The sequence below is a fragment of the Platalea leucorodia genome (genome assembly GCF_965183815.1).
Source record: "Platalea leucorodia genome assembly, chromosome: 3".
Taxonomy (NCBI): domain Eukaryota; kingdom Metazoa; phylum Chordata; class Aves; order Pelecaniformes; family Threskiornithidae; genus Platalea; species Platalea leucorodia.
Window position 1 is genome coordinate 44,179,184 of NC_138825.1, and position 15,449 is coordinate 44,194,632.

Genomic DNA, 15,449 nt, shown 5'->3' on the forward strand with positions numbered 1-15,449 from the left:
TACAAACTGTGCTTAGCTGTACTCTAAAGGCATAGCATATAAAAGCTGTAAACTCTCAAGCTGAATACAGAATTCTCACTCTTTCCAAAGAACGTTCATGCTGATCCACACAAGCATTGGTGATTAACTACACTGTGCTCCTCTAGCCCTCCTTTATGGAGCATAAGGCCGTGCTTGTAGAACGGCACACCTGCTAAATACATATTTATGGAACAAAATCCAATCTGTGCATACACAGTACTTACCTCATCTGCTCACATAAATACAGCCCAGTTATCTTTCTGAAAGCAGGACATATTTTATGCTTATACATCATTTTTTCCATCAAGAAGTTACTTCTTAAAATTATCATGCCTTTGGAAATATAACACGCTCGGCTATGCTTGGTCTCTAGTAATCTAACATCCACTGTTCATGCATTCTAGAATTTAAAAAAGTAGGTAGCAGATTTCAGATTTTGGGATCAGTAGGAATTTCTCTGGCTAATAAAACACAACCTACAGTACAGTGTATCTGGCTTCTGCAGAATAAGTGGGTACCCGTAGTAAGTAGTGTTTCCTTTTACTGTGACAAGGCAGTGTGGTTACTTTCTACCAACAGAATATATTTTAAAGCCAGGCCAACTGCATCCTAAGATGGATCAGGTTTATATTACAAGCTGGAGTTCAGCCAACATGCGGGTTTTGATTAAAGGATCAAAAGATTACAGAGACTACATTGCCTATGAGTATTTCATTAATGAGTCATATTCATTGGTTTTAAAAGGCCCTTTTCGGGCCTCAAATTGGAGCACAAACTGCAGGCTGGTAAGACATCTCTCAAGTGCTCTGTGGCATGGTTATCCAGCTGCCGATTCCCCTGTCCTTTAAGTAGTGGTGTCTCTCCAGACTGTGCCACACTAGTTGCTTCTGCAGGCCAAACTTTCATGACTGTTGCAGCTACTGGTCAGGAATCCCAAGAATCACGAATAAAATTCATGCAAGCTATTAGAAGAAAGCAATCTGCTTTTTGTGCTGACAATTTTGCATGGTAGCTTCACAGTAAATCAAAAGAGGGGTCATACGGGAACTGGATTTCACTGATCTCTAGCCATCAGACAGGATAAGTTACATCGTACTCCAAGCGCGAACTTGGCTCTCCTCCCCCTGCTTGGGCACACAGCCATGCTGAAGCCGAGTGGACCAGAAACTCTGTGCATCCTGCAGTCAACACGCAGCCCGTTTCCCCTTGCAGCGGCATTGCACGGCAAACGCTCACCAATTCAGGCACGGCAGCCTGGGCTTCAGCTGGCTCTGCCGCATGGCCACCTGGGCATCGCGCACGCTGCAGCCGGCAACGTGGCCCTTGCTCAGCAGGTGCCGCAGGCTTTTACCCGCCTCTTGGCCTGCACCTAACATTGCACTATTGAACCAGCCAAGTTCTGCAGCGGGGCTGTGGGTGTGCTTTAAACACCGCTACCGTGACAGGTAACGGGGCTGAGCCTCCCTGTCCCACTGCCCTTCTGCGACACCTGCGCTGTTCTGCAGCACAGCCGGGAGAAGTTACGGTGCAAACTGTTGCCATTCACCATAGGTCTCCCTCCAACCCTGACGGAGTACCAGTATTAAACACCAGCCAGGCAGGCTGGCAGCAGTCTTGTGGCTTTTTTTTTTTTTTTTTCTTTTTTTTTAAATTGGTTGGAAACAGAAGTGCTGAGGTACTAACAGGCTGACTCCTGTTCTTAACCTCTGCCCTCAGAGTGGTTCCAAGAATGTTTACCAATATGGTGATAGGTGCTTCATATATATAAATACTGGCTTATCGTTACCAGTAGCAGACTAGGAATAATTTCTTTAAAATATTAACACGCAAAGACAACTGTTACTGTTTCATGTGTATTACATAGCTGCAGGTGAAGAGTGTAACAGTTCATGGCAATACTAACTGGACGCAACTATCGCAGACTAGCCTGGAAATTAGCATTTAAAGTTATGGTTGTTTGCTGTTGGTTTGCTTGGGTTTTGTTGGGTTTTTTTGTTTTTTGGTTTTTTGTTTTTTTTTAATCCAAGACTCGCAACCATTTAAATATGTAGAAGTAGAGGCCCTAATGACTGCAGTTGTCTTCCAAAAAAAATCAGAACTCTTCACCATGTTGTGCCAGGACTGGACCCAGAAAGCGGCCATTGCGGCTACGGGTATTCAGTCTTTGAAATACGGAAATGTATCTGCCAATCATGAATCCAGTGGCAGATTACTCTTCTTAATCTGAACCATTCCCCTACTTACGTGGCTATTTCCAGGGACTGACAAAGCAGATTATGACTGGAGGACCAGTCAGCTGTACTGGGGAGAGCTAGCAGATGACCAAAATGAGCATACTTGAATGAAGTGCCTGAAAGTTCAATACCAGTGTTGGACAAATCTCACTTTTGATAATGTGGGACTTTCAGCCCTTGAACAGCAATCTGTGGGCAGGTACCTCCTGCCCTTCAGTCACAGCTGAGAAAGAATCCTGAAAAGCCGCACGCCTCTTCCCAAACCGCAGGAGTTAATGTCAGTGCTGCCTGGGGCTACTGCAAGGCAGGTGCCTTTCGATTTTGCTTGTATCAAAGGTGGGGAAGGAGGGGTAGTGAAAATTCTCTCTCCTCAGCTCATACCGACCTCCAAGCAAACCTCCAGCAAAGGCACGCTGCCTGCCACCAAGGGGAGGGAGTGGGGCCGAACACAATGAGGAGGCAGCATTCCCCTCACAGCTGGAATTGTAATATTTACAATGAAATATCAAATATTAAATAATGGCTTTTGCCCAATACCCATCAATGCAATAGGCATACGCTTTACAGCAAGGAAAAAATCCTCCATCACAAATACTAAAACGCTTGTGATGGTTGTAACAGAGACATATGAAGTGCTTCCGTTTCGGCTTCAGAGGAGACAGCCATGCTGCTGCACCCACAAACCACCCCATGGAAAACTCACTTCAGAGACAAAAACAAAAACACATTTCTTCTTAAGCTAACTGTTCTGGCTTTTCAAACTTATTAATGTAAAGAGCTACATTTAAATTCAGCAGCAGTCTCACGTTCAATTTCCTCCAATCCTGTAATCGTCATTAGCTTTGTAGTAACTAAAGTAGTTCTTACCTGGGAAAGGGACAGAAAAACAGTCCATGCATTTTTAGCAATCAGCGAATGCACTGTTACAAGCTTTGGTATATTCAGACTCCTTTTGGAAAGAGAGACCCCTGTAACTCAGCCGAATAGAGATAAACATTTACATCCTTCACACACTTACTTGGTCTCCTTCATTTTCCAGCACCCTCAACTCCTCAGCCAGGGGAGGGGAGGATACCAGCGCTGTGCAAGAGGTCCCTTTTCTGTCTGCTCCAGCTCCATGGGCACCGCTGCTTTTCATACCACCGCTCCCAAGGCTACGGAGATGAAGGGGTAAGTGCCGTGGCTGCTTTACAATTGCTGGCGGGGGCAGGGGAATGCATTGTTGTTTCTTATTATTTGTAGATTCCCAAATCTACAAATTTGAACTGTGAAACCAACCTGTAGCCCAGAGACAGGAATTCATTTTACCATCCTTTACCTTCACGCTTCATGAAGAAAAGCAGCTGCCAATAAAGGCCAAGACATACTGTGGGCAGCTGGCTTAGAAAGATGCCCACCAACAATAAAGCTGAGTGCAAAGCACAGCCTCTTCACAACCGGTGGCATTTGCAACAGAAGATATCAAAACAGTAAGTCTGACTTCCAAGCTACTTGGCAAATAAGCATGACTGGAAGAGAACTGTAACAGTCTGGAAGCTAAGTAAAAAAAATCCAGTGGCAAGAATGGAAGCGGCAGCAGCAAAAAAATGATGAACGAACCTGCCAGTTCCAAAGAAGTAAGCCATTAAAAGTACCATGAGAAAATGAAAAAACTATCAGTTTACTTATAATCAAGGCATATTTTACTGACAGATCAAGAGATCACATGATAAGATGCTTTACATAACATCAAGAACCTAGTTGAAGATGTCCCTGATCTAGTTGAAGATGTCCCTGCCAATTGCAGGGGGGCTGGACTAAAGGTCCCTTCCATCCCCAAACATTCTACAATTCTAAGAATTTCACATCGTTACAGACCTCATCTGAGCTACAAAAGCAAGAGATTTTTGTATACTTCATACTGACATTTCTGGAGAGAAACCATAACGCAATTCTCAAATTTATTCAGATTGATTAGCAATAGCCATACTGCAGCAGCTGCCTCGACATTGCTCAGCACTTTGCGTGCACAAACAGCATGAAAGATGTGACAGTACTGCAATTTTGCTGATATTTGTAGAATTACATAACATGAAACATGTATTGAAGGAAGAAATTTATCTAAAAGGTAGCTCTTCTTTAAAAACAGTCAAATGAAACTCCCAACAGTCTATAGAAAGTTAGCACAATGTATATTCACATGACTGTCAAGGACTATAAAGCTCAAAATCTCATTAAACAGTCCTTGTTTTAAAATCACAAGGCTTGAAATCATGAAAATGTTTTCGGAGCATTTGCCCATCCTCATCTGCTGAATCAAGGCACCTTTACACCTTCCATCATCCAGGCTGCAAAACAGAATCCATACCCATGCTGCCGGTTCTGTTCGGCAATCTCCCTCAACCGTCCCCGAGATGGATGGTTACAATTGATCGCACTGGACCCACAGCTGGAAAGTTCATCTGTTCCTGGCTTGGCAGGCTATCCGTTTCTGTCAGGTAAGTGTTTCAGAATGAGAGGAGAAATTACTTTCATAGTCCCAGCCATCTATTTCAATAAATCTGAGCTACTGAAGGAGGTTTAACAGCACAACCTGTTAGTCCTCAAGTGTTTTTGACAGGACTTTAATATTGAATTTTCTTTCCAGATTATTGCTTAGGACTGATCAAAATTGTGTTTCGGGTAAGTAGTAATTTTTCCATAGACTTTAATAGCAGCTGGATCAGACACTAGAACACCTGCTAAGAGGTGTTCTAGCTCACTTCAGCTCCCAAGCAATAAATATGACAGCAGACAGTTAGGCTAATCAAGAACTGAGAATAAAAAAGTACCATAAAAACTCCTTTGACTCTTCACTCCCTCCTCCAACATACTTGGGAGCTCTGAGGAAATGCAGGCTGTTTGGTTCAGTTCACGGAGTGGTAAAAAATGCATCAGTCCCTGGAGACTTTTTGAGGAAAACCAAGTATTTTACAGTTCAAGAACTTGAAATGTTCATCTACAATGTGGTGCTTGAAACTCTTTTGGAAATTAATCCTGGAAATGCACATCAAAATCTTCAACAAAATCCACGTCAGACACTTCTTGTGGAATAACCAGGAATCTGGATGCAGCGACAGGACTCAGTTGTGGGAGAAACTGACACAAAAGGAGGAGGCAAAGCATGCAGTATAATGCCTAAGATGACATGAAATGCTGCTGATCCAACACCTGAAGGTCTAAAATCTTCACTTAGCCTTCACTTAGCTGACTGCTGACTCCTGTCTTACAGCACCTTCACCTAATGTTTATCTGAGGAGACAAGATGATATTCAGTAAGTACCTTATACACTTGTACACCATACTAAGTTTTGAATCTCTTGCTTTAGTGCTTCTCACCATACGTGTATAGATGGTATTATAACAGCTGAATCAAAACTTTTATTCATTCAGCTGCCCTGAGGAACAATATTTGGAAGAAAGTAGAAGTAAAAAAAATTCAGTGCTTACATTTATTTCCTAAATAAAGCACATAAACATGGTCATGTTTTTTGTAAGTAGCAAACTTCTTGACTAACAAGAGTGGTCTGCAAACCCCTGACCACATGAGTAAACTTGTTAGATCAGGTGTTGACAATAAAATCTGAAATTACGGGCCTTAGAGAAACAATGTATTTATTTGCTCTATAATGGTATTCTGAAGAAAGCCATCTGTTTGGTTATGGCAAAGTTTACAAAAGCCAAAAATATAACAGCAGATAGTTACTGCAAAGTCATTCATTATCGATGCCTGATTAAGCGAAGAGGACCTTGTACAGTATTTAGCAAAGCATGAGATCTCACAAGTGGAGATTTCCTGAAATAAAAGCAGCTGAGTACAGACAAGATGGAGACAGCAGTTGAAAACGCATCCTGATCAACGACAGCAGCTGGAGTACATGTTGTACCAATGCATCTCTAAAGAACAGCTTGCTAAATAAGTCTTTTGGCCCTACAGTGCCACTTTTTATCTCTTACCTCCTGTACCACTGCTGCTCTAATCTACAGAAAGATACGTACGTTATTTGTTCGCACAAGGTCGCAACAGGAACAGAAGTGTGGAAGGAGTCCACCAACCACAGAGAACTGACACCTTTTTAGACCCCATATTTGCACTCTACTTCTGAACCTCAACCTAGATTTCGAATCAATGGCCAGATTAAAAGGAATAAAGTTGTCCGCTTCCTGGGAAGAGGACATTTGGCAAGAACCTTGCTGAAATTCAACAAAAAACAAAATAAAATGTATTTTTAAATTAAAAATACCAAACAACATGCGGCACTCACAGGCCATTAGAGAACTCTGAGTTACATCTCCACACCTGTACTGTGGAGCAGGAGGAGGGGAAAAGAGTACAGACCAAGTATAGGAAAGAGTAGAATCACAGAATCATAGAATAGTTTGGGTTGGAAGGGACCTTTAAAGGCCATCTAGTCCAACCCTGGTGCAATGAGCAGGGACATCTTCAACTAGATCAGGTTGCTCAGAGCCCCGTCCAACCTGACCTTGAATGTTTCCAGGGATGGGGCATCTACCACCTCTCTGGGCAACCCGTTCCAGTGTTTCACCACCCTCATCATGAAAAATTTTAAAGTAAGAACAAAACATCCAGTGGAAGTTGCACTCCCACATACAGGAAAAAAAAAAAAAAAAAAAAAAAGATCTTTTAAACACCTTGAGTAAGAAAAAAAAAATCCATTACATCTACACACCGAGTGCTGTTTTATCTACTAGACTGAAGTAATTCTCAGGTCAAAATTGCCCTAACGCCTATGTGCAGATACAGAGCTGATGCAGAGTTTTAACATCTTGGAAAGTCCTGGAAAAAGCAGGATGTTTTATTTTTATGCATCACAACATTCTGCCAGCGTCAGGGAACGCCACTGTCAACTGGAAATTCTGTCCAAAATGTCATCTAGGTAATGATCCCAACAACTCCTAAGAGGTGGGGCTTTTTTTCCCCTTTTTTCAACAGCTTGTTACTTAACCCTAGAACAAGTTCACAACCTAAGTAGTATTTCCTCCTCCTTCTCTCACTCATAAACATGCAAATATAACTCATTAATCCCAAGCATGCATGAGATTTATGAAAGCTCCTTAAAAATTGTTCTCAAATTGCATTTCTTATACTCTGATCGTATACATAAGGTAGAGGCTACAGCATTTATTTTCATTTACTGCAAGACTAATATTGAGAATACCTGTTTTTTTAGGAGACGTACGTTTGCCGTAACTCTTACTTAATCTTCCAGCTCCTCTCTAAAGTACTGCCTGTTCTTCTGAAATTAAGTTACTCTCTGTGAATCCCACGCCACTCCACCTTCTTTTGTTGGATGTAGGTAATCCTACATGCACAGAAATTTCTCCAAGTAGTACGGCGAACTTTCCAGTCTCCTAACTAAATCATTTTATCAGCTATTTCTAGACAGCAGTGGTAAAGCCTTTTAAATCAAATTATTAGTGTTTTGTAACCTGAGTTTGTACTCAAGATAATTATTTTATGATGAAAAATTTAAATCATCAACCACCTAAAGCATTTTAAAAGCATTTGTTCTAACAGCAAGGCACAGATAAATTCTCTACTTCATCTTAACAATTCATACCATTAAAATACTTCAGTTGAAAATGACATTAGTTTTATATAGTTTTATTATTATTTGCTTATTATTGATTGTGGGCTTAAAACAGTACACTGACAAAGGATGCAACTAATACATTTTGGTTTTGCTATCTATCTAGATGAAAACAACCACATAACTAAAAATGCAGTTAAGACACAGGGAATTGTTTCACCTTCTCCCCAGCTGTTATGAATGCCTAACGTACATAGTATAAGGCTCCTACAGGCAGAGCTATTAGCACCATTTGTTATTAATGTTGTCCAACAGTTGCCAGGCAAAAATTCCTCATCCTGGAACAGCTAACTGATTCAGACTTTAAGAGAGACTTACTTAAAACCTTCTACAATTCTGTTTTGGCAGAACCTACAGAGGACCCTGACGTGCAGCTAAGGGGGCACTGCTGGAGGGACAAGGAGGAAGAGGAGGCTGATTTGACCAGGAGATGGGGTAGAAAAGACCATGAGCTAAGAACTAAGATGGGCTAAGCCGGACTTTCCACACTCCCTCCACATATTTCATGCTCTTTCTGTAGGAAGGAATGGCGGAGACCACCCTGGCGTGAGAGCACTCCCTGTGAGCCTGGTCAGGAGCTTTAGGCACAGGCCACGCTGGCGTTACGGCAGCCAGGCAGAAAACAGGGCCTTTCATTTCTCGGTTGTCATGGCAGCTTCAGGCCAGCAAGGGTAATTACCAGCTCGCTTTGGCCATCCTGGTTCAAGTTGAATCACAAATCCAAAACGCCAAGTTTGGTAATCTCAGCAGAGTTCTGCTTTGCACGGCTGTTTATATCAGGCGTGTGGCACGGGCCGAAATCTCAGGACATTCAGCCATGGTGGTATTAACAGACCAAACAAACATGGAGGCTCACTGGATTGGTTTTTCTGTTCTGCCTTTAGCTGGACAGCGTACAAGTGATGTGTGAAAGCAGGATAAACGTGTTTCTGTTCTGTTCACAGTGTATCTTCATTTGAAAACCGGCACCTACAGAAACTTGATAATCAAACAAAATGACTTTGTAGAGGGGCTGAACAGGCTCTGCTGTGACAAGGCTACAGTAATTGAGGGCACAGGAATTATTTCTCCAGTGACTGAGAACATGTGCTGCTGTTTCTGTATGGAACCATCCTCCTGAACTAATTAATGAAGTTATTCCTTTTCTTGGTTTTCAAACTCTTAAGATACTGAATCCACTTTTTCATGGCATGCTCAGGTAAATCAGCCAAAGATTTCAAAGAGCATTTAATGAAACCCAGTCACAGTCACTAGTAAACTAGCCCCTTTCTAAAAAGCAAGACCCTCAAAGGCCTCTCACTATTCCCGTCAGTTTCTGGACATCCCTTGTGTTTTAGGAAGCAGGAATTAATGGAAAGGGTGTGCTGAGGTTCATGTTGTTGAACAAGGAAGCAGAAGAGTCTCAAAAAAAATGCTCAAGTATTCACACAAAAAAAGAAATAGGAGTTTCGAGGGGTTTTTTTGAGAAACAGCCTGACCTATGGTAGCAACCTCACCCCAAAATAAACTGCACTACAATCTTCCCAGGAGTAAAAGCAGCACTGAAACAGACCTCATAATGAAGGGGCAGGTTTAGGGATAGCATTCCCTCCTGACACTCATAAATTAAGGTATGTGCCTCAAAACTTAATCTCTGGGCTGCTGGCCTGACTTACGGGGGGGGGGAGATCTGTATCCAAAGTAAATTATTCACAAGAATTAAACAGAATTGTTTACAAAGCATTCTTAATTTTTCATCATCTCTTACATCTTGTACCTTTGTTAGCAGTACTTAGAAAAGCACCACACAAAAAATCTTTTATGCATTCTAAAATTGTCGTTCCTTCCTGGGCAGCATCCACTCCATTTCATTACTTCAAAGAGGTATATTCTTCCCGTGACTTTTCAATATAATTTCATGGAAGTAAAATAGTCTTACCTGGTAGAACTATGAGACCCTTTTCCTTCACAATTTACCTTTGTTCTGGAGAGAAGAATGAAGATTTGTCTTATTCAAAGTGCCAACTGACAATTTAAAATAACAAACTTTTAAAGAAATTGTCCATGCTAAAAACATTTGCATAATAACAATGAGTAATTCTTCCAAACAGGTTCGCAGAATGACAAGTTTTGCAGGCAAAGATGAAGATTGTTCTCAATGTATGATGCCATGTGTGAAGGGTTAAAGTAATTGCACACCATTTAGACCCCTTGGCCTGTACACAAGGTGACACCACCACCGTTACACAGCGGTGCATCTACTGCTCTGTCCGTCTGATTCTGCTAAAGCTGTACTTGCTGAACTATGTGCTACTGATTTCAGGAAAATAAGTAAATAAATAAACCAAGCTGTACAAGTCAAACTTTGATCTCATTCACATGATCAAAACTTCAGACTAATAAGGCACTCTGCTTCCACATAGAAGAAGTTGGAAGAGTGGTGGAGAGGAGATATTCCAAGCGTTAAATTGATTTGCAAAAGTGCAAGTACCAAAAAGAAAGCAAAGAGGATTTCAATTTTTACAGGCTACATGTTTCAGGAACAAATTTTCCTTTATATTAAGAATTTTTTGCTGTATTTTTGGCAACCTAAAAGAGCGTTCCACTGAGGAACTGTTCCAGCAACAAGAATCAGCTGATCAACAAGGACGTGTCTCAAGTCCCTTGATATGGATTGGGGGTAGAGATCCATTTAGAAGTTATTTTTGTAAGTCATTAAAGGATGAGACATTCTAAAACACTCGGTTAAGAATACACTTAGTCAACTACTTTAAAAACCCCATAGCAGCCTTTATAATTTCAGATTCATGGTACAATGTGCATATTAATTTTTACATTATCTGTTCAGACTATTGCACACATTTTATTGTTGCCATTTAAAGGATGCTAATAGGATAACACCATTGACAGCTTAACCTTTATTAAACTGTTGATACAAGGTGATTCTTTTAGTATAAAGTCAGATGAAGACATTACAAAAATTATATAGCTATTAACAGATTACAGATAAACTATTTCAAGGAACATTCTCTTTATAATATTGGTCTTTTCTTTACAATTAGAGACCAGAAAAATGAGGGGTTTCTGTCATAATATTTTACTAAATTAGCATTTAAATAATAGCTGAGGCACTTTTCAGAGATTATTAAAAGCTATGAACAATTAGCTCATTTAGAGTTAAATCTGAGGAATATGCCTACGGTATTAACTGTTACTTATGATAGTATTGCTACTATTTGCTTCTAAAATCCAGGTACCCGGAAGCTTAAAGAGTTTGTAAAACACTGAAGTCAGCTCCAAGCTGTCTGCCTGCCTGTAGTAACAATTATGCTTCTCTCACATTTTTTACATACAAAAGATTGTTTAAATATGAATTAAGCCTCACAACATAACTGTAAGGTAGGAAATGCCATTGCCCTTTATACAGCATAGAAACAGACTGTAGCTTGCTGAAAGGAAGGGGAAGCATGAGGTGGACAACTCCATGGGCTCAGTCATCCCATATCACGTTCTGTCATAATACAGCATCTCTGATGTTGCTCCAGTAGATTGTATTATTTTGATAGTTCTATCTACAATCGTAATCACAAAGTAATTTAAAATCCTGATATTATTCAGGGAGAACAACATATGTTCCCAATCACAAGACCTAAACATGGAGCAGACAGGTTTTAAAAAGGAGCTCTGTTGTACTTCAGTTGTTCGTGATCACTCAGTATAAAACCTTTGCTGACTTTACAGAAAAACCACATCATATTTCTGTACCTGGACTTGCCAAAACACATTAAAATAACAGAAGTCAAATTCTGTTCTACGTACATCCACAGCCAATGGGACAGAAATTCTTGCCCCTGATTTCAAAGCCTTCCTGAGGACAGGAGAGCTTTGCAGCTTCCACATCTCACCCTACATCTAGCTGCTCAGCTAGAGTATTTGTGCAAGAAATAAATAAAAGTATATTGCTATGACTAAGAGATCTGCAATGCATTCATGGTCCCAAGCCAAGAGCACAGGGCAGATTTAAAATATTAAGTTCCTTGATCAAAAATTAAAAAGACAAACTACTGGGATGGATGGAAGAAAGCTGTTTTCAGTGGGAAGGATTTTCTTGTTCCTTCTGGTGAGCAGACCATCAAAAAAAAATGTTCGCCCACAAGTGTCACAGTTACTCAGTATCATATCCCAAAATGGGTCCCAGCCACTTCTCCACCTCTGCCACAGACAAATTTTTTCTCAGTGCATAATCTTCAACCTGCAAAGGGACCACAAAAAATGATTATTTGGAAACTCCAGCTTTTACTGCTTACAAAATTTTTTGGAACATCTGCTCACAAGGTGTTTTGAATGCTGTAACACTACCACAAGGGACAGTGCAAGTTACCTGATCTTTACATATCTTGCCAACAGCAAAATATTTGGATTTGGGACTGGAAAAGTAGAGGCCAGAAACTGCAGAAGCAGGTATCATTGCTAGTGATTCAGTTAAACCAATTCCTGCAAAAGAGAATGAGAATTTTCTTATTCTCTGAATTAATTGATAATAAGCATGAATTCAGAACCATTTTTTGTTGGGCAGCTTCAAGCAAACTCAAAAACCAAGGAGCTTTCAGATGAACTAAAACCAAAACCATTTTCCACTTGTTAACCATTAAAAAAAATACACATAGCTTTAAATATATTGCAGACTTTCATTACAGTATTACAGTAGAGTAACTGTACAGTTTGAAGGAAAAAAACTTGGACATTTTGGCAAGTGAAAAAAGTAACTAGAGGTTTTGAAACGCAGGAAGGTATTTTTGGAATTGTGGAAGTAGCAGTGAGATGTCCGACATGTAAAATATCAGAGGAAAGCAAATGGAATTCATTCTTTTTTTAAGAGTTACCACCTCAAGGTTTCTGTGGACCAGGAAATACACTGCTGAATTGGCTTTTTTCCTATTTATATCTGGAATGTCTTCTTGCAACCATAAGGATGCTAGAATTTTTCTCTGTGCAGCAGAACCCTGTTTGCATGCAATCTGCTAATTAGGGACATAACTCCTTCACCAACAGCACTGGCAGTATTCTGCAAATTCTTCCTTGAATGAAGCAAAATAAAAATGGCAATGAAAAGGGGAAGACAGCAACTCCCAGAACTGCATCAGTCTGTGCTTTTTATGTAGCCTTGCATTACCCAATTCGCTGTTTTGTTGGCAGTTCAATCTTTCATTCGTGTAAAAACAGTTTAAGAATCTTAGTAAAGCAGACAGAGGTACCTGTTGTTTCCTCAATGTTTGCAAGTTTCCACATGGTGAGTTTTTCTGTATGGTCAGGCTGGCTTGGATATCCAGGGGCAGGGCGAATTCCCTCATATTTAATTCTGCGTAGGTCAGAGAGATCTAGCTGCTCAGTACTACAGTAAGCCCAGAATTCCCTTCGAACCCTTTCATGGAGCTCCTCAGCAAATGCCTTGGAACAGAACGCAAAGTTTTTTGGTTGGTGTGTTTTTTTTTTTTTTTCCATTTGTGCAGACTGATGCAATAGCTATTTGATGTAGACAAACAATGATAGAGACTTTCTCCCCATTCCCATTTTAATTTTTAAGGGAGCTCTTATCATAGGTGAGAAATTTAATAGCATTAACACTCACATACAATACTTATTTTGCTAATTCAAGTATTTTAGTTTTTTCTCTTACTGGTAGACAGTGGGTTTTTTGGTTGTCCCCCTTTAAAATCCTACATACTCAAAGAGGTAAAGATGTGGACAAGTAACCAGAAAAGATGAAGTTCGTTAGCCTACGGTAGTGATACATCATTATAGCACTGAAGCCATTAGGTCTTGACTATCTGGGTATCTCGTCCAGGTCCAGCTACGGAAGGCCACGTCATTCTGGCATCCATGCTACTATCAGATATAAGTAAGTGCCACTGCTCTTTTTAGCAGAGGACCCTTCCTCTAGCTGAAAGTGGGCAACAGCTTTTCTTAACCGCTCTTACAGCTTACGCTATTTTGCCAGCAATGGTTGTGTTCAGGAGACATTTCCGCTTCAGTAAATATCTTTAGATGGCATCTAATAATAATTTCTGAAACTCTGTTAGAGCTTGAAGTACACAACTAGGGCTAACCCCGTTTGCACTGCACTGAAGTTGCTGTAAGTTTTAACAAGGTTACTTAGGTGTAAGCATGGGGGCAGGCTGATGGGGATAGAGGGGTAGGAGGGAAGGGATGGCATTTTCTAAACCACTTCAGTTAGAGCTTGAAGAGCATGTCTGTCTAAGCCTAAGACACGTTAAGTCAAAAGACTTGTGCCCCGGATATATCTGCATGGTCACCATTAAAAGCAAAAGGCATGTCTGCAATTCAAGAATGTAACTGGTGGGTCACACCTGGTTCCAAACACATTCTCATGTAGATAAAACAAGATTTAAAGATAGTTCTTTTTAAACAGGCTTGTTTTAAAATCTACTAAATTCTATCAATCATCAAAACCCTCATAAAGAACTCAGAGATGCTTTTGCAGCTGGAAGATATGGACAGCAGAGTCCCCACTGGCTCAGAAGAGGACTCGCCTCTCGAGACACTTTCAGTAGAACCAGTTCACTTTCAGATTTAATGCAGGGCATACATTACAGGCAACAGTCTAAGTTTACACTAAAACTTGAAACAGCAACCTGTCAAGCAAATCTAGTACACAGTCAGAAAATTTGCAAGGAAACACATGATAAAACCTCATACCTCTGCCAACCGATCGCCAAGAGCCTTTACCATTATGACGTTGTATTCATCATCCTGTTTCCTAAATTCATTGCATAACTCGTCTACACCAAAGCAGGCCACAGCAAACAGGCCTAAGTAGTCACAAATGCCAGAATCCAGTGGTGCTATGAAGTCAGAGAGGCAGTAATATGGATCTGTACAGGCAGAGTCCTTTTCAGCCTAAAGTCACAAAAAGAATGCAATGAATCAGAACATTTAAAAAAATATATTAAGTATTAGCGCGCTATTAATCTGAAGACCAGTATTTTTCAGATTGAAGGGCTTACGGGATTTCTGACAAACACCTAACTAGTCTTTGAGCCATGATGGCTTCCTTTTACCTGAATTAGAAGAAAAACACCTCTCTTACTCTGAGGGTGTTTGGATCACTGAAGAACAAAATGTCAAAGAAGAGAGATGCTGTGCTAAACACATAGAGAGATGTTTTGCTTCTATTTACAGCCAGTAAGATTTAACAGCTTATTCTGCAGACCAATTGTTACAAAATAAGGAACACTCTTGTGCCAACCACTGGGTAAGAATTTTCCATCTCTAGCACTCACAGATTCCACATTTGTTAGCAAAACTGATGGCTGATAGTTCGCATCTCAGTTATGCCAACCGCAGAACTCTCTGGCAACTCCCATTTTAGAACGGCTGTGAGAGTTTATAAATACTCCTAGTTTCTTATGCTGCAAACCATGTGCTCAGTAATCCAGACCAAACAGCGCCCCAGGATGTAGGTCTACCCTAGCCACAAGCAGATACAAACAAAATGCATCTATCAATACTGAAAAGTTGAATCCCAAGCAAAGTTCAAGTGGGTTCACACAAACAGGAACTATCC

At 40.5% G+C, this 15,449-nt stretch overlaps 1 protein-coding gene across 1 annotated transcript in view; it reads right to left on the reverse strand.

The window, feature by feature from the left end:
• Window positions 1-12,029: 12,029 nt before the first annotated feature.
• The window catches only part of MTR (5-methyltetrahydrofolate-homocysteine methyltransferase), a gene marked incomplete at both ends in the record, with an annotated part of 54,400 nt that continues 50,980 nt past the window's right edge, over window positions 12,030-15,449 (reverse strand). Inside the window, 4 exons of the mRNA XM_082307725.1 lie at window positions 12,030-12,116; window positions 12,246-12,358; window positions 13,120-13,312; window positions 14,582-14,782. Of these exons, the coding sequence (XP_082163851.1) occupies window positions 12,030-12,116; window positions 12,246-12,358; window positions 13,120-13,312; window positions 14,582-14,782 (594 nt within the window). The remainder of the gene's footprint in view (window positions 12,117-12,245; window positions 12,359-13,119; window positions 13,313-14,581; window positions 14,783-15,449) is intronic.